The sequence below is a fragment of the Vidua chalybeata genome, chromosome 6 (assembly GCF_026979565.1).
Source record: "Vidua chalybeata isolate OUT-0048 chromosome 6, bVidCha1 merged haplotype, whole genome shotgun sequence".
Lineage (NCBI taxonomy): Eukaryota > Metazoa > Chordata > Aves > Passeriformes > Viduidae > Vidua > Vidua chalybeata.
The window spans coordinates 47811885-47831111 of record NC_071535.1 but is presented as its reverse complement, the minus strand read 5'-3'; the positions used below and the strand labels follow the sequence as shown (position 1 = coordinate 47831111).

Below are 19227 nucleotides of genomic sequence, written 5' to 3'. Positions count from 1 at the left end.
GTTTTAAGTGTTCTAGGGATGCAAACAATCAGTGTTCCTAGAAGTTGCCATAGCAAAAAGCAGAAAAAAAGACATCTGCAATTATTTTCAGTGTGTGACTGCTATCTGTAATCTTCACTCACTCCTGGAATATTGTGTTTAATACAACGACAGATGCATAATGAAGGCTACTCTTTGTTGTCATTTCTGCCTAACACTTGTTAAACAAAAGGTGTCACCAACAGGTTATTCTGAACAACAAGTGTGCCAAACCAAGCAGAGAAAAGCAGGACAATTTACCCATTTCTCACATAGCTGCTTTCCCAAAACACCATCTCATTGTTGCTGGCATTTGAAAAGACACTTATAAACTATGATAAATTATTATGATAAAGACACACTCTCCTTCAAGGAACTCGGGAGCCTAAGAAAAGAAACAACTGCAAAAAAAAAGGAGATAGGAGATTGCAAAGCAAGACCATGCTATTTGCTCGGTATTGGTGGGATTTCTATGTGTCATCCGGGCCTCTTCTAGGCATCACACAGCAAAATACATAACACTTTAACACTAAGGTAGCCTTGGGAAGAAAACATTTAACATCCCACTCATCTCAAGAAGAGTTTACTATCTGTGACCTCCCCCCAAAAACCTTCCAAATATATTAAAAAAAAAACCTAGGAAAGGTCTTTCTATCATTTTTCGTCTTTATTTAGGGTTGAGTTTTGTTGTTTTTTTTTTTTTTGTTCACTACCTGAAAGATACAAGGGTTGAACTTGAATGCATACCCAAAGCTCTTCAAAGAGATGAACACAAATATGTACAAGCTACCTAAGAATGATTTCACTTCCCAATTGCTTAAACTGAACAGACTGTTCTAGAAGGCCTCATCACAAGACAAAGGCTGCCCGAATTTCTACTTGTTTTTCTTTTTCTCTCCTAATGTACCCTCTGCTAAAAGAAAAATGGATGCTGAAAATAGATTTTAAAAGGCAGGCAAAATATGATTTAGTTTTTCTGACTATGGTTTTAGGTCATTCTAGAAAAATAATTTTTTAAAATATAACATTTTGATACAGTTTTCACCATCAGCAAGATTGTCTTTACAAGAACCACAATAGGGTGTTCTGGTTCTAAATACTTGAAGAATTAGGTAGATACCAAACTATAGCCACTCAGTCTAGGTTCTTTTAATAGAAGGGTTTTTTCCTTCCCTCTGACTTTTTCACCTCAGCAACTGTACACTTTGAAGCTAGATTTAAATATAATTGTTTCCCATCATCCCAAACAAATGGGAAAAATAAATTATACCTAAAGATTATGCAATGACAGGTAACCTTCAATGTGTTAACTGTCAGGATTTAAGTCAGCAACATTAATTATTTCAGTCTCAGTGCAGCTTGGCAATAAAAATCAGTATGTGACAAAATAAGAACCTTCTAGATATTTAGTATATGCACTAGAGAAGCCATTAATAATTAAAACATTTAGTTACTTTCCTGTGTGAGATTTAATGCTGAGCAGTGAATACTGAGGTGAGGATTTTAGGGGTTTACCTTGTTTCATGCTTTTTTTTCTCCTGTTTAGTATTTTGGCTTTAAGTTGTTTAGGATGGGATTTTTTCCCAGGCTCCTAAGTGCACGGATATCTTTAATTGCCAGCAGAACTGCGTTGTCTGAGCAGCAATGAAAATGTCACCCACAATTCAAAACACTCATTTAGAAAGCCTGTCCAGTAAACACAATGCATTATTTATATTATAGATATAAAAGTACAGCTACCACTTTAAGTTCATTTGTTATCACCACCGAAGCTTTGTTGACCCAAAAACACACCAAAAAGCAAACCCCTGGCCATTCTTTGCATCACGCACCACAAAAGATCTGATCTTTACCTCACCTGATGCACTCTCAGGTGAAAAAATTTGGAAAATATCCCTGATTTAATAGTACTTCATATACAAATTGTGTTCTAAACCAATTTTTTAGTTTGACACAAAAGGAAACACACTGCTTTCTGTTTCTGGACACTTTCTTTCAAACAAAGCAAAGAATTGGTTCACACAGGGACTCAAAGACTGCTTACAGACAGGAGGAGATAAGGCAGACAGCAAATTTAAGATGAGGATGCTTTGTGTAATGGGAGGTGATGATCAACCTAATTAAGAGTTTCATTGCAATTTCATACATATGCAAATCTATCTGCCAGCTAGCACAGAAATTTACAGCACTGAATTCAAGTTGAGTTAAGAAAACCCTCTGCCAGCCAGTAAAAATTAGCCACATGCCATTCTGAGCACACAGGACACATATAGTGCCCAGTCACCAGCAAATAAATGAACAGCCACTCTAATATAGGGGCAGGAATGCTTTAAAGAGATGTGAGAGAATGTACATGCAAAAATTAATGGTGGGTTCTGGGCTTCTTTAAGGTCAGCCTTGGCAGAATATTTTTAGGAGGAGGAGTCAGTTTGATTTTTGGAGCCTCTTATTTACTGAAACTTTAGACTTACCAGGGAGATAGCTCCTGCTAGCTTCCAGAAAACCACATAGTAATAGATTCATAAAAGCCTTCTTCACATACCTGAAATCATAGCTTTTAAATGGCTCAGGAGCAAGAGGATTATAAAAGAATGCAGGCAGCACTCTTTTAGGTGTGGTAGCCTCATTCAGCAAACACTGAGGAGGCTTTCCAAGCTTTTATACCCCTGCCTCAGCCTCTAATCACACACTGGAGACTTTCTATGCTGTGGAAACACGTTCAGGGATGGTATAGGAAGAACAATAAACAAGTGCTTCCCAGTGTGTTACTGCAGTTATCTGACCAACAATGTTTTGAGAGCTTGGAGTGCTCTTCATTAATAACCTACCTGTTGAGTTAAGTTATCAGTGTGGTGGTGAAATTATCTGTTTAACTTCACTGCTTTAGCTGGTACTACACAAACCTCCGCCCCTTCTTCACTATTTCTCCTCAGCTCTCTACCTCCTCCTGTTTTTTCTAACAATCAGAGCAAACATTCACTTGGCAGGCCCTTGACTCACATATTTTCAAGATGACAAAAAACAAATGAGAGTGCATCTCAGAGAATTAATTATGCTTGAGTACTCTGTGAATGAACACTTATACAGCAAGTTTTTTATTACTCTTCCTTTAAATACTCAGCATTTCAAATATTGTATTACACTGAAATCAGTAAGACTTCCACCAAAAAAGAATTAAAACCAAAATACAAATTAACATAAAAAGAAAAAAAATCTCTGAAAGCAAGACAGATTGTCTTGCATAACTCCATGGAAGAGCTTAGAAACTGAGTTTCTCAGAAGCCTCATGCTGGTGGCTGGGCTGCAGGGCTCCACCTTCCCAGGACACAAGCTGCAACTCACTGGGTTGGCTCCAAACAAGGTTTCCTTCATGACCATCCACCACTAATGTCTTTTAGTTGCTTATGACACCTTTCATTCCATGCACTGCACTCTATTTTAAAAGGATGTGTCCCAGCCTTAAAGATAGTTCTGCTTGAGACTAGCAAATAAAGAGCAATTACTGCGGAGGCTGTCTCATGTTACACTTCATCAGAAGACTCCATGATCCCTATTATTTATTGTTTGCATTGCCCTACTACCTAGCAACCTCTACCATGTAGCAGTGTGGTTTTTTGGTTACGCACTGCACACATACACACAAAAAAAGGCAATCTGACAGTACAATTGTTTAAAAGATCAGCTGTGCTCAAAGCAGATTACAGAACATCAATATCATTGCAGGCCTGAAAGAGCTGGTGACTTTCAATAGACACCAACATTCACCCAATTATTCAAAATAAGGATTCATAGCTATGTGCACCATACCTTCTGCAGAGTTCATATTTCTTATAACTCTCAACAAGTCTCCTGGCTAGCAAGGCTGAGTATGTAGATGCATTTGTATTACACACTGGGTTAAGGAGAGATTTCCCAATCTAGAAACAAAGCATGCATTAAGCATTGAAGTTTGCTCTTCAGAATTTATTTCCTCACCAGAGCTTTCAAGCAATTCAAAAAGCATTTGTTTGTCAAGCTGCTCACAGTACAGAATTGCTGCACTGGTTATTTTATGGTAATTGCATAGCAGAGATCTGGCACCTTTATTAGAAGGTCACTCCGGTTTCAGGAGTAACAGAAACTGCTTGCTGCAGACAAAACTGCAAATCCATTCCCTGGCTGGAATTGTGAATGCTTAGAAAGACTTTTTTCTTGAAAGGTAAATTTCATGAGAAAAATAAAAGCTAACAAATATGAGGAAACATCAAGATAAATAGAGGTGAGAAGTGAAAAAATCCACACCTCCCATCTAAGCAAAAGGCAACAGCATAGTAACACTGCCAGGATACTCTGAATTGAAAGACTTGAACTGGTGACCACTTGAAAAACAGCTCCTGCTTCTGTTTCATCACACAGAAGTAGCCAGCCAGTAATAGCTTGTCTATCATTATTCCAGCAGGACTGTTCATCTCCATAAATTAACTATAGACACATCAATAGCTAAGCATTTCATAAGCCAAAGCAGTTTCAGCTGCGAAATTCCTCATGCAGAAGGAAAAAAAAAAAAAGATAAAAACAAAACCAACACAAATCATCCTGGCAACAGGCAATAAAGAAAAGCAGTTTCCTTCCACTTCAAGTGTGGACAGACTTCAACACAGAAAGTAAACAACTGCTCTAGCTTCTCATTACTGCTTTTCCTAATCTGATAAACAACTGCTCTCCCAAGAGTACAAAGAAATTCAGAAACATACACACAAACAAACAAACAGAGAGAGAGAAAGAAAAATGCTGAAGGAAAAAGAAGAATTTCAAATGAAGACAGATACATACACAACAATAAGAAAAATTAAGACATTGTTATTTCTTTGCTACTTCCCCAACCAGAAGTATAGGAGTTTGGAGGAGAGGCAATGGTATCTATTTTCCACCTATACTTGGGGGGTATCAAAATAAGGATATCCTTATTATCAGTCACTAGGACTGTTCTGCATATTATTTTTGTTCCCCTTGCCCAATTTCCTTGGGAATAGACAGCTGCCAACAAATTACCCATCAAAACAAAGGGCTTCCTTGACTAGCTCAACAAATGGATGAAGCATTAAATGCAAATAGCCACAGTCACACTCTTAGAATTGGTTATTTCTGATCAAGTCTCATTTAAAGACTTTCAAAGCTGCTACAGAAAGCAAGTGAATTCAGGTCTCATTCCAAGTCAGCTAGGGACAGTCCAACATATCTTCCATAGTCATGTCTGAAAACCACAGCAGAGACAGATGGGACACATCTGCTACTTAAGCAGTAGGTGAAGGTCAGTGAAACAGTTTCTATTGCAGCTACTACTGATCAACTAACTGCTGTCAATCTGCTCCCTGTCAGCTGCCATAAAATACACATATTTTTCATATTAGCTTCTTGTTTTAAAGTTGTGGTTTCAGAGTAATTTTCAAGGAGTTTTATTACTGCTCCTTTGTTTAAAAGTGGTTCAGACACACTTTTAATTGCATTTAAAATGCTTGCTTGACATTTCCAAACCTGCCATCTACCAGTTTCTACTGATCCAGGTGTAGGCCCCTCATGGAATCTGACAACAGCTCAAATCCAGCAAGCTGACTTCAAAATCAAAATCTCACAGGCAAAGACATATACAAATGTTGATGCAACTGTTCAAAGTGATTTTGTGTCTAGCCCAGTTCCCTAAAGGTGGCATGAATTTTGGCTAATGGTGTGTGCCAGGAATACAGGGCCATTCAGAGAACATTAACCCTGAAAATATTTTATTTTCAGTATAAATGCATAAGCACGACTGCAACATTTAAAAAGGTAATCTAAAAGGATTAGGGAATACACAACTTAGTTTCAACATCAATGGAAAGCAATTACAATATAGCAGCATCTATACTTTTAAACCTCAACTTTCTAAAATTTAACATCTTCATATTGCCCTATGCATCTCCAGTCAACCTGTTCTCAGCATTCCATTTTGCATTTCTTTACCTGTTAGATTCAATTGTTCAACCTGAGTTCTTCCTGAAAACAGACAATTTCTGCTGAATTTCATTTTGCATTCAGCAGAACGCTGCTGGCCAGAAACATCTCTGCAACATAGTGTCAGAGTTGCTAACAACACCAAATGACGCTAAACAAACGGCAACCCTCCACTGCCCAGCAATTAAACTTGATAAGAAGCCTGTGTTCTTCAGGACTCCTTTTCAAGTCTAACAGAAAGCTCTGGAATTGCCAGCCACTGGAGGTTTTTATGGCTTTGCTTTTTATGAACGCACAGCCTAGCGGGTGATAAGCGCTTTTGTGCACTTGGCTGGTGTTTGCCCACAATCACGACTGTTGATGGGGGTTTACTGGTGTGAAAGATGCCAACAACACCCCAAGGACAGACTGGGACATTCCAGCACTTGTCAGAGAGGTGCCAATTTGCCCTAAATCAAACACGCCACAGCAATGCTGATAACAGCTTTAGACACGGGTGCCAGAGGAGAGAGCAGTCAGATTGTGTTATTTATCACATCTAGAACAAACAGCCTCCAACTTCCACTGAACTTGTGACTCAGGGGGTAAGAAGGCTAAAAACCTTATTTATGATAGAGCTGTCAGCCAGTCCCTGATGCCACTGCACTCACACATATCCAAGGGTGCTGAAAGCAAAGCACTCTAAAGCACCACAGCAGTACCAGGGGTAAACTCAGGAGCACAGGCTGGCTACCTACGTGTATTGTCACTTCATCTTAGAGGACAGAAATATTCCCAGAGCACTAGATGATGTAAGGATGCACAAGGCACAAGGATTCCTGCTCTAGAAGGTCTTGCTACAGCATATACCAGTGGCTCTACCCAGTTAGGTGGAGTCTCAGGCTTCGGTCCCAATGCCAGCCAGGATTGTTGGTGCTCACTTGTGCTAACGAGCCCTTTGCCAGCACAGCCGCAACCATGCACTGCTGCAGCTACGGAGCTTTTGGGCCAGAATCAGCTCACACCCCATCAGTTCGTGCAAGTGCAGGGTTTGCACACACATTCCCTCTACCTCCATGCTTAGCACAGCTCTATCCAGGCTGATCTAGCAGGCACAGCTCAGCTATAATCCACATCTAGGCCTACAACAGCAGCAGAGGCACATGCTTAAAAACTATCTGATTAGTATCAAATTTGGTAGAGATAGGACGTGCAGAGAAGGTTACAGCCAGTAAATCTCATGGTTTCATTCAGGTCCACGGGATGTTGATGGAGCTCACCTGGTACACTCCTCTCTGTAAAATGATACAAGGCAGCCAGTAACACTGATCTGGAGGAGTTGGGAAGAAGTAAATTTACAGGTGGTCCTTCTTCCTTACTGTCTAGGCTCTTTTCCTCCATTTCGTTCCATGAATTCAAACTTATTTTAGCTCATTACTATAAAGCAGTCATTTTACACTTTGGGAAAGAAAGCACATATTGCCTAGCTTTCCCATGACCATTTATGTTCCTTGCATTGCAATAGGAGTGTTGTTCCTACAAAACATCCTGTAAAAAAAAATTTCATTCTTCCTTACGTTTATCACAAGATGTGGAAAAGTTAAGAAACTACTTTCATTAACATACCATATCCTAACTACATAGGAAAACCACTTATTCAAAGCAGAGTTCAATTTCTAAATACCTTTTAAAATACATTCTTTCATAAAATACCAGTTTTATTTTACCAAGGTAGGTGTTAATCTCAGTGGTGAAGCCAAATTTTATTCTGGTTAATCAATAGCTGCCTATGGGACGCTTTGCTCCAATTAATTTCTGCCCTCAGTTCCTGTCCAAAACTTGCACAAGTTCCTCGTGGCTGTGCTATTTCACAGCCACTAAAATTCAACAGAACACAAAGTCTCTTCTACACATCAAAATGCCTGAGACACAGGGAGGGTGGGGAGCAGGCAAAAAAGAGGCACCATATGAAAAAAAAACAGTGACAACAAAGTCTGCTTTAAATTGACAGTTGTGGTGTTTGAGGGGGATGGAGAGAGACTGCAACTGCAAAGAAAACACAGCACTTCACTTTAGCAATCAGACAGAAGCATAATCAGATTGCATTTGTTACAGGGAGGAGGAGGAAACTGAATATACACATGGCTGTGAGTTTTGACCACAGGTCACGTTGAGTACTAGCACATTGTATACACAAACAGACTGATTTCCTCAAAAGACTTAGAAACAGTTTGATTACTTAGCAAGTAATTTCCAGCAGAATTCCTCAAGAAAAGAAACCCATGGCATTTTGCATATATTATTTCAATAGCAAAAAACACAGACCATATACAGGTTTCCTGAAACAAGCACTGTTTCTTTCAAAAGAAAGGCACCTGACAGAAAATGTCCCTCAGAAAAAGCAGACAGTCTCAGCAGAAGTTAACAGCTAGTATCAAAACCTGCTTGAATGGTATCGCCACTCTTTCATGTAAGAGGTACAAGCAGGTGGTCCTTTACTCCTACAGATACAATTCACCGAAAATTTCTAGAGATTAGGCTCTTCTCATGGTACATCACATTTTCACAGTCAGTTCAATTTCTCTATTTCACTTTACAGTGAGACTTGATGGATGTGTAATGTTTCCTATTAAAGCCACACAACAAAAGAATGCCACAGAAGTCACCAAGAGATAACCTCAGTGCTTGAAAACCAGAGTGCAATAAGCAATTCAGACACCCAAGAAGGGTCAGCATTAACACAGTACACCTATAGCCATCCATGTGCTGCAAAACCTGCAGGATTTCAAAGGTCTGTTTTCTCCCTCACTCTTGTAGCTTTTTTCTCATTTCTGTAGTTCAAATATGTAGTTGCCCAAATAAGATCATGTCATAAACTTAAATAAAATCTACAGAGAGATGTCTTGAATGAACAGAACTATGAATGCATACAACTGACATGACTGGGTAACACTTAGATGCTCGTGCCTGGCATACTTTACATGCTGTTGAAACAGGATGCTCAGACGGCTTAGTGCTAGGGTGCTGGATGACCTGTTGACACAGAAAACATCAAGTGAGCAGGTTTATTTTGTGTGAAGTGCTGAGATAACCAATTATCAATACTTTCTGGGTCACTGCTAAGATAACAGCATACAATCACATGAACTTTACTCACATTACAATAAAGCAATACACATTTAGTTATTTACTCATTGTCAGGTTTGACCACATTTTAATGTCTTCTAAGGGGTGAAAAACAAATAGCATCTACTAGATCTATTTAGGATGAATATTAGAGGAAAAAAATAGGGCCTTATTTGCTGAAGTTTGTAAAGATCAGATAAAGCCACTGCACAGAATACAAACACCACTGATTCTTAATAGGGTCAGCACAGGATATTCTCTACTTATTGAAGCCACAGGATGGAAGATCGTTGCTCTTGTCTCTTCCCCTATCTCCACTACCCTGCACAAATAACTGGGCACAGGCATTTGAAGGGTGTAAGAATGAGATTAGCAGCAGAAACCATTTCCTGCATTCATTCTCCTTTGCTCTACTTGTCAACATCCTTACAAGAGATGAGGCTGTAGTGCCCTGCAGCTTACTGTGAAAAAGAAGACTTTAACCAATCCCAGCTCATTTTTAGATGACATGGGAAAGGGGATAGCTGCTGCAGGAGCAAACACACTCTTTGAAGGCAATTCCTTACTCTGCAGAGAGAAAATACATTCAGTGCAAGGACCTCAGCCTTTGTGGTACAAGGGATGAGCAAGAGTTCTGTCATCCTTGCCTCTGCTATTACACCTGGTGTCTTTGGAGAGAATCCAAGGAAATTACCTGGTGGGTGATTCATATTCTGTCCTCAAACCATGACCCAATTTTATGTACTATCCAACTAATAAAAGTGTGCAATATTAGCACTGTATAAAAGTGAAACAGTTTAAAAGTATCCCTGAGGTTTCAGGAATTCATTGTAGGAGAGGAAACCAGCAACTTCTGAGCAATGAATTTCTACACATCCAAGCCTGCCCAGTCTCCTTGTGTCAGTTCCAGCTGTCTGACAGTGAGCAGCTTATTACAAGGGTGACCACACTCTGGTCTACACAGAGGGGATAAGCCTGTGTTCTTGCCCAGTCTAAAACACATAGGGAGGGACAGAGGGAAGACCACTAATTGTTAGAAATCTACAGCTAAACTACTGGCAAGATGGTAAAAAACCTGCATACAAATGGTATGTGATTTAACATATTTATTACAGACAAGAGACAGCAGTCACCTGGACAAAGTTCATACAGAATTAGCACTGTAAGACGCTTAGTGTTAAAGAAAAGAAAAAAAAAAAGCCTTACTATAAATAAAATATTAAAATATTTCAACAAATCTGGTGCACAATGCCTTGCAAGGAGTTTTAATTGCCCTAATTTTGGAGATAAGTATTCCAAGTTTACTAGTTGGTCCCTACCTTTTACCTTTACAAATTGCTCCCACTAGGAAGCAAATAAGTGTCCACATAGTTAAGTTAAACACATGATGATAACTTCTTAAGAATCAAACCAAATATTACTCCAACAAATGTATTCTATTTCCTATTATTGCAAAAGAAAATGTATGCTCTATTTCTGGAGTAAGAGTAAAATTAATAGATTATTATCGAGAGCACAATTTGTTAGGATAAACAAAGATATTTTCTACTATTCTATGATCTTAGTTCACTAAAAACAGTATATTTATCATTTGAAGTCAATACTAGTGTAGTTATATAACAAAGTATTTACTTTTTAAATAACCTCAGCAGAACGCAAAGAGGGATTTTCTAGTTAAGAGTAAAAAATTCAGTTTTCTATTACCAATGGGAGAAAACTGTGTTGTCAAATGAGGTCTCATAAGTCCACTGGCATTAGCAAAACATAAGTGAGATGTACATTCCTAGTGAGAGCTTTAATATGAAATTCAAAAATCCACATCAATATTCGCAGAAGAAACTTAAAAGGATCCAGAAGCCCTGTCCTAGGTTTATTTTGACTTTGGTTAACATTTTTCATAAAATATTAAATCATCACAGTGATTGTGAAAAACATATGAGATAAAAATACCTACACTGGGCACTTTGCTAGGAGTATTTAACACTGAACAACCTGCAGCATAACTTCCTAATTTTGGGAGTTTATTGCTTTTAAAATAATAACATTCAAGGCTGCAGACTTGGTGCTTGATGTATTCCTTGTGAAAAGTACCAGACATTTTTTTCTTAAACTCAAAAAGAGTTCAGTTGGTTTTGAGCAGATATGTGCTCATTATCTCACACAGCTGGAAGTTCTGACACTAAAACAGTTCAGGGAAAAAAAAAAAAAAAAGCTAGCTTTTGCCCTGGTGGTTGTACTAAGCGTTAATAAAACATGAGCTTCCCCTGTGCCTATGTTTTATTGTAATGTTTCTAGGTGTCACATTTTCTGTTATAAAATGTGGTTGTTAAGGAAGGAACTACCATTGAAGAAATGTGGGACAGTATTAGATGGGATTACTAGAGCACAGAATATTCCTGCTTATTATATAAAGAGATATAAATATATGCTCACATACATATCTTCCTGGTAAGAGGTAAAAACTTCATACATAAACTACTCCTGTTGCAGAGCCTTGTAAATGCCTGTGTTCTCCCATTGCCATGCCTGGTATTATAATGGTTCTCACAGGCCATTATGCCAGATGAAGCATGACTGCACAAGGAGGCTTAGTACCCCACCTAAAAAAATCACCAGTCCAGGCATTCTGCTGTAACTCAGCCAGGTTTATTTGCATCGGGCAGCCCTCCAAGACATTTGAAACATGTTGGATCTCTTGTTGGCAGGCAGAAAACACCTTGCCCCCAACAAGACACTATTTTCCATCTGGAACTGAATGAGCAAGTGTTCACAGCTTCTGTGCTCAGCCACTAATGCACATTAAACAATCTATTAACACACCAAATTAATGAGGTAATGCCAAGTTTGAAGTCAGCTAAGCACTGTGCCTGTGCATAGCTCCTGCAGCATATCTTGGCACTGTTGTTTGTAACACACTGAGCACTCAGACATTTGGAGCTCAGCCTAATTAGTTCACTGCAATTGAATCTCAACTCTAGTCTTGATTCAGCTGCAATGGAAGTTTTGAAAGAGGCCTATCTACACAGCCTTACATGTTTTTTCCCTAGCACTTGAGGAGCCAGGGCAAGGAAGTGTGCCAGAATTGCCCAACTAACCATTTGACAGAGACACAAATGTGAATACTGCACTTACTGGATTTTTTAAGACCATTCATGTGCAACTTTTAAAGGCAGGATAATTCTTTTCCTGGAGGAAAGCAAACATGAGAGAAGGACTTGAAATGTCATACTGGAAGGATGATGGGAAAAGAGAGAAGGCCTACTCCAGGAAAGCCTGCCCAAATTGAAAAAATTCATATCTTCTATGTGTGCATTTCACAGTTCTTTGTTTCTCCACTGCACACAACCTGTCTTCACTGAGCACTAATTTTGCCTGTTTGCAGTCTTCTGCTTCCATTTGTTTTTAGAAAACCTAAGCATCAGTACAAATACAAAGTCTTTTTTTGTCCCCACAAAACTTCTTTGACCAAATTATTTTTTTTTTCAAGTAGCCAACAATATCCCACTGTGCATTTCAGAACAGAAATTGGATTTTCCCAATTATTGCTAGAGGTGTCTTCAAAAGGTAATTTAACTAGAAGATACCTAGATTTTCACATTCCTTCCCCTACAACAATTAAAATACATTTCCACAATAATTTTCATGCAGCAATCACTGAATGCAGCAAATAATGCAAAGCCGGTGATTTCATCAAATTGGCTTCCAGGCATTGAGAGGATTTGGTTTCTCATACTGCTTTTCTTTCTGATGACTGTCAATTACTAAGTAAACACGGATTTTTTATTTTTTTTTTAGTCAGTTACAGAGTTATTTGTATCTGCATTTCTTAACCTAAGAACTTCCGCTGTCCCACTGGGAGAGAAAAATGGGGACCTCTTCTGATCCATAACTAGACTGACACTTCAGCTTTTCATGGCACAAAGACTTCATCTCACTTGAACTGGTCTCAGCCACAAGACAGCCAGACAGCTCATAGCAAAAATGAAACTTCTGACAGGTTACAAATCGGGAAACAGGGCAAGAGGGGGAAGCTCTGTACTGGCCAACCCAAAAAATACTATTGCAATTCCGTGGTCCCAAAGAAGCACCTTCTTGCAATATTGTAGCTAAGGGGCTGCACTGCAGCATGCAGAGAGTAAGGAGGGAACAACAAAACCCTTAAGCCACTTCTCAGTCTCACCTGCCTCCAAAAATCTGCCAAGAGCCCAAGCTTCAACATCAGGCTGATCAGCAAACAGGGGTGCCTCTGCAGCAGCAACACCTAAACATGAGCACACTTTCTTATGGGGCAGGCAAATGGTCTTCCCTCTTCTCTGGGAATACTTAAATCAGCTTTCCAATGCCTTTTTCTCTCAGATAAAACTTTACCAAGCACATTAATAGATACATAGTGTTAGGTTGCAAAGGTGTCTGCTCTGCTGCAAATTGGCCTCAACTAAACTACCTCAGTCTTGATGAGACAAAAAAAGCTAAGCCTGGGTCCTCCCGCTACTGGCAGCAGCAAAAGGGATATGACCCTGATCAAGCCATATTTCTTTCTTTCCACTTGGAAAAGCCAAGCTTGCTTTGGAGGATTTGTGTCTCTTTTTTTTTTTTTTTAACAGAAATAATAATCTGGAAGTCTGATTACAAGCCACAAAAATCTCTAAACAAACAAATGTTCGTGTCAAAACCACAGCATTTCAGTTTGCAACATTCTTCAGTCTGAAAAAAAAAAGTCATGTGTGAGCACGTGCACACACTAATTGTTTCATTGATCCTTTTTCCTCCTCAACATTTTACACAAGTATAAACCAGCAGGTTTGGAAGTATGTTTGCAGTATGTCTGGAAACGTGGCAAAAATGGGATTTTAAATTAGAGTTAGGCTTTTTCTTCACAATGTAATGTATGTAAAGAGCACGGTGTAAACACTGCATTGCCTTTAATAGTTGATTACTGTGAGTCCTGATTCAGGCAACTGGAATATTCTATCTGCCCTCACTTCCTAGCTCTGTGTGCACACACTTGCAGCCATGCTGCTAAGAGGCTGCCTGTTTCCAGAGACCAGTTTTCCAAACCCCAGCCACTGGCCAGTCCAAGCTTATGTAAACAACTTGGGATTCAAACAAACTCAATGACAATCATTACTGATTAAACCAAACTTATACAAAGGCAATGTAAATTGAACCAGGTACAGGCATGCAAAGATAAGACAGAAGCTGATTATCTTGCATGGCAACAAAGGAGAGCTGCCACAACAGAACAAGGCAACAGTCCATCAGTTTCCAAATTGCTCCCTCTGGTTACAGCCAACACTTCAAAGAACACAGGGAGTCAACACTGCCAGAGCCGTTATTTGCCACACCAAGAACAAGAGAAATCAGTTCATAACTTCAGTTTCTTTTATATTTTAAGAAGTTTATTTTAAAATTAAGAGGGTGAGAAGAACCTCTTCCCTGAGCACCTAATCTAACATAATTATTTTTAACATCTAACAGCTTCACTCATTCAGTACCGTCACTTCCAACTGTGGGGCAGTACCCAAGAGTTTCAGCAGGCCACTATGAGGGCAGAGATTCTTTTTCCACCTCTCCTCATAGAGGCTGAAAACTTGATTCTTTCAGGCCTTTCAGGCATTTCACCTCTCAAAGCTGCTCTCTCAAGGTGCACTGCCTTGATAAGTGTGATAAGATGCCCTAGCCTGGAAGGTCACTGAGAACAGTGGCACTCAATCATTCCCTTGCTCTGACAGCCAAGGCAGATTTGGTGGCCCTGGCAGGACATTGCCATCCATACAGCCACACCACAAGGAAAGCTCTTGTTTGCAAAGCCCAAGTCTCCAAGCAACCACCATGTTTGCAGAAGCCATGCATGTAGATGCTCAGCCACCAAGCACAATTTACTTGTCCTGGTAAAAATCAGGGGTTTGTATACCATATGCTTCATCTATTTACATGAAATTTATTACAAAATCAAACCAAATCAAGTAGCTGAACTAAGAGGTTCTGTCATCTCCACTAGTACTTTTAGGCAGGTTTTTTGAGTAATGAATTAATGGCTGATTAGCCGTTCCTTCTTCCCACAGAGACCATTTCCCCAGCCTTTAAAAATCTAATATAAATGAGGCACAATAATTCATTCCCTATTCTGCTCACTTTGGTCTAAGCAAATAAGAAAAATTCTTAGAAAATACCTGTCTAGAATTAAATTGATTTAATCAGAGACTGGGGTGTCAAATTACCCCAAAGATTGAAAATATCAACTAGAGAGAATATACATTTTGCATAGTGAAAAACAGGTATTTCTGACACCTTATGAAAGAAATAATTCAGAACAAAACATGTCATGGCCTGACCTGTGCAAGACAGCCAGATTCCATCTTTTAAGTCAAGAGCAAATAAGAGTCCTTTGCTGCTCACCAGACATGCAGCAATGAAAACGATATGAAACAAATATAACCTAGAATCTGTGGATTAAAGCTTATTCAAATTCCCTTTTCTAAACAATATAAAACCAAGGAAAATCAATCCTGAGTATCAGTTTAGTTATTAGTATTCTACATACCACTAACTAAGATTCCTGAGCAGGAAAAGGGTGTGACAGGCAACCAGTAGATGTAGCTCTTATTGCTTGATAAACAGTGTTTTAACAACCAGCCAGAGATACAGGTCCAGAGCAAGTTACATGGGCTATTCCAGGAGTTGTTTCTAATTGTAATAATTACAACTTGTAATTAAGAACACAGCCACACACTCCACACCACGCAGAAAACAGAAAATTAAGCCTCCAGTGGTTGTTGCTCCCATCACTGGGCTAGATCTTGGCCAGGGCTCTCTACTCAGCTTAGGTCTTTATGCCCTGATTTAACACCACTCCTGTTTCCTCTCCTTCCCCTCTAAACATTTACGACAGCTACCAAGACCTCCCAGGCAGCTGGATAAAGCTGAAGGCAGAATAAAGCAGGAGGCAGACTGCAGAGGGAGTCAAAAAGGCAACAGGCAAAAATTAGTTCCATTTCTTAAACTCATTTGGGCAGGAGAGACTAACACCAGGGTCCTTGCACACCCCAAGATAAAACCAGGCTTAGCAATCTATGAATGACTGTTTATATGCTGACAACAGAACAATCAAAGTACTTCCTCCAGTGGGAAAGGAGCACATGCATGCCTCTGTGTGTCTCTCATGACTCCAAGTCCTTTCCAGCTCTGCACCTCATCCCTTGTATCCAACTGTCTGCACAAAGCAGGTCCCGTGCCTCCTCCCGAGGAGCTGCTGGTGCACAGCAGCTTCTCTGAATCAGATAAATCTGCCTCGCCAGTTAATTTTAGCGACACACTTCGGCTCTGTGGCAACTGTTCATCTGCCAATACTGTGCACCTGGCTGGTAGGGATTGTACTCCAAACACAGCATTTCTTGGCACAGCAGGAAGTTGCTTTGGGAGCTCAGAAAGAGTTGGAGAAGTGGGGACCAAAGACCAGTAACTTACACCATGACTTAATGGGCACAAAAAGCTTAAGTACTACCAAAAAAAAAAAAAAAAGAAAAAGGTGGGCTGAGAACAGTAAAGCCTCAATTCCCTCTGCTGGTAGAAATCAGAGGTAGGCTGCCTAAATGGTACTTGCAGATTGCCTTGTGAGAAACATACAAGGGTGTCAGTACCCTCTTCTGTCTCTTCAGTGCCCTAAGGAATTCGAACAATGCTGGTGAGAGGCTTGAGAATATTTACTGCCACTATCATTCGTCACTGCATCAGAAGAGTTCTGGAAAAAAGGGAAATGCTGGGGCTAATGCTTACACCACGGGTGCGTGTTGGGGGGGGGGGGGAAGTCACATAATGACTTACCACATTACAGAATCTTAATTCTTGCGCAAACAGGATTAATCCACACTGCAAATACTCAAAAAAAAAAAAAGTTAAAATTCAGGCTAGAACCTTAAGTAGTGAAAGGACTATAAGCTTGGTTTTTGCTTTTCAGAGTTTTCCTAGACTTGCTGTTAAGATCTAGAGAAGATTACTTAAGATATTGAAAACAGTTAGCTGCACCATCTAAACATAATTTGAGACACCTGAAAGGTCAGAAACCATAAAAGATAGCTACCTAAAACTCCTTCGGGGGGGGCGGGGGCTCCAATACTCAGAAGTGTTTTACACTGTTCAACCACAGCACCACAGCTATTACGCACCTCATAATTACGGTCATTACTCATTTTCTCATCTTATGGCATTATCACAAGGCTAAAGAGAATGGACCCCACAATTATCTCAGCAGTTGTACCTAGTCATCTCCCAATTACATACACTCAGATGACAGCTGTTTCCCTCCACTAAAATAAAGCTGGTACCACTTAACCTGTAACACTCCAGAATCCTCAAGTGTGGAACAGAAACACAAAATCCTGAACTGATTTTAGGTAACAGTTACTTAGAAATAAGACTTAAAATCAGAATACAATAACAAAGTCATAAAAATTGACTTTGGTATCTCTTGTCTCAGGATTTTGACCACAAAATATCTTTCAGTCTAACTGCTGAAATAAGCATGTATACATGTAATGGATATAAACACACACATATGTTTGTGCATGAATACAATAAACACACACCACATTCTTACCTGACCTTCTCACCTACATTTAACACATGCCAATTGCCCAAGGGTCACACATGCTTTCAGCAACACCTCGATGGAAAACCCAGAGGCACCTGTTGGCATGCTCGTGCACCACAGACCTACCACTTGCTGGCTGGCGTTCGACACTGCACTCTACAGACAGTACAACAGAGAAAACAACTTTCAACCTACCTGCAGTTCAACAGCATCCTCCAAACACCACCTCCTTCCCATCATAATGGATAGTACAAGGAGGTAGAGCCGGGGTAATAAAAGAGACAAGCAAAAGAAGCATCACCTGTTTCTCATCCTCCTCTGACAAGACTGCAGCACTGATAATTGATAGCACCTGTTCAGTTAGAAACTGCTGCTATGCAGCGAGTATCGGCATCACACAGGTGTCACTGCTTGAAATCAGGAGCCATGCATCAAAAAGTAATAAAGAATGGGTGACACACTACTACCTATTTCATTTCCACGATCAGTATGAACAATTTATTTCAACTCCCTGGGTAGCCTTCTGAAGAAAATTGCCTGAAACCACCTCCTCCGCTATCTGACAGATACACCTAAGGGCTCATGAACTGAGATACAACATTTCTTCTAACTAAAAAGGCAAACTTTCCTCCGGAGGGTGACTTTTGTTTTACTTCACACCTGCGGGGGGAAAAAAAACCAAAAACCAAACCACCCACAGCCCAAAGGACCGTATCTGCACGGTGTTCAAGCCCGGAGCACCGGTCTGGTCTGGAAGGCTCCGTTCCCGAGGAGCCTCCGGGGAGAGGACGAGCGGCGTACGGGGCATGGGGAGGGGGTTCGGCAACAGCGGCTCCTCAAGGTGCGGCTGAGGGCGGCCGCGGAGCCCCCAGCACGGCCGAAGCAGCGCTCCAGCGGCGGTAACGGGAGCGCGGAGCAGGTGCCTGGCGGCAGCGGAGCTGTACTCACACGGTGAAGTGGTACACGAAGCATTTCCACCCCGTGGGCCGCTCCAAGAAGTTGTAGACCCTGCCCTGGACGCTGCTGCGGCTCAGCAGGGGCTTGCGGAGGCTGTAGATGGAGACGCGGGGGTCCAGGCTGACGGGGGGCCGCGGGCAGTCGGCGCTCACCACCAGCACCTCGCTTCGCAGGCGCGGCGCCCGCTCCCGCTCCGGCGCGGGGCCGCATCCCGCGGGCGCCTGCCCTCCCTGCGCGGCCGCCAGCGGGGCGTAGTGGGCGTTCGGGGCGCTCTCGGCCAGCTCCAGCGCCGCCGCCTTCTTGCCTGGCGTCATGCTGCCTCTCCTGGGCAGCGACAGCCGGCCCAGGCTGCGGCTCTTGAGCTCGCCCGGCGGGGAGCTGGAGGACATGGCTGGGGCGGCGCGGCGGTGCCCCGGGAGCTGCGAGCAGCGCCGGGCGCCCCGTCCCGCCGCCGACGCCGTCGGCCCGGCCCCCGCGGGGCGGCTCCGGCCAGGAAAGGTGCGGCGAAACGGGGGCGGGCCCGGCAACAGTCCCGGAGCGGCCCGGTGGGAGACGCTGCCCGCGGCACCCGCTCCTCCTGGCCGGCGCCG

The 19227-nt window shown here is 41.3% G+C and overlaps 1 protein-coding gene across 1 annotated transcript in view; it reads right to left on the bottom strand.

Moving 5' to 3' along the window:
• The window catches only part of KCNQ1 (potassium voltage-gated channel subfamily Q member 1), a 338978-nt gene extending 319952 nt beyond the window's left edge, over positions 1 to 19026 (bottom strand). Inside the window, exon 1 of the mRNA XM_053945722.1 lies at positions 18629 to 19026. Coding sequence (XP_053801697.1) covers positions 18629 to 19026 — 398 coding nt within the window. The remainder of the gene's footprint in view (positions 1 to 18628) is intronic.
• Between the last annotated feature and the right edge of the window lie 201 nt (positions 19027 to 19227).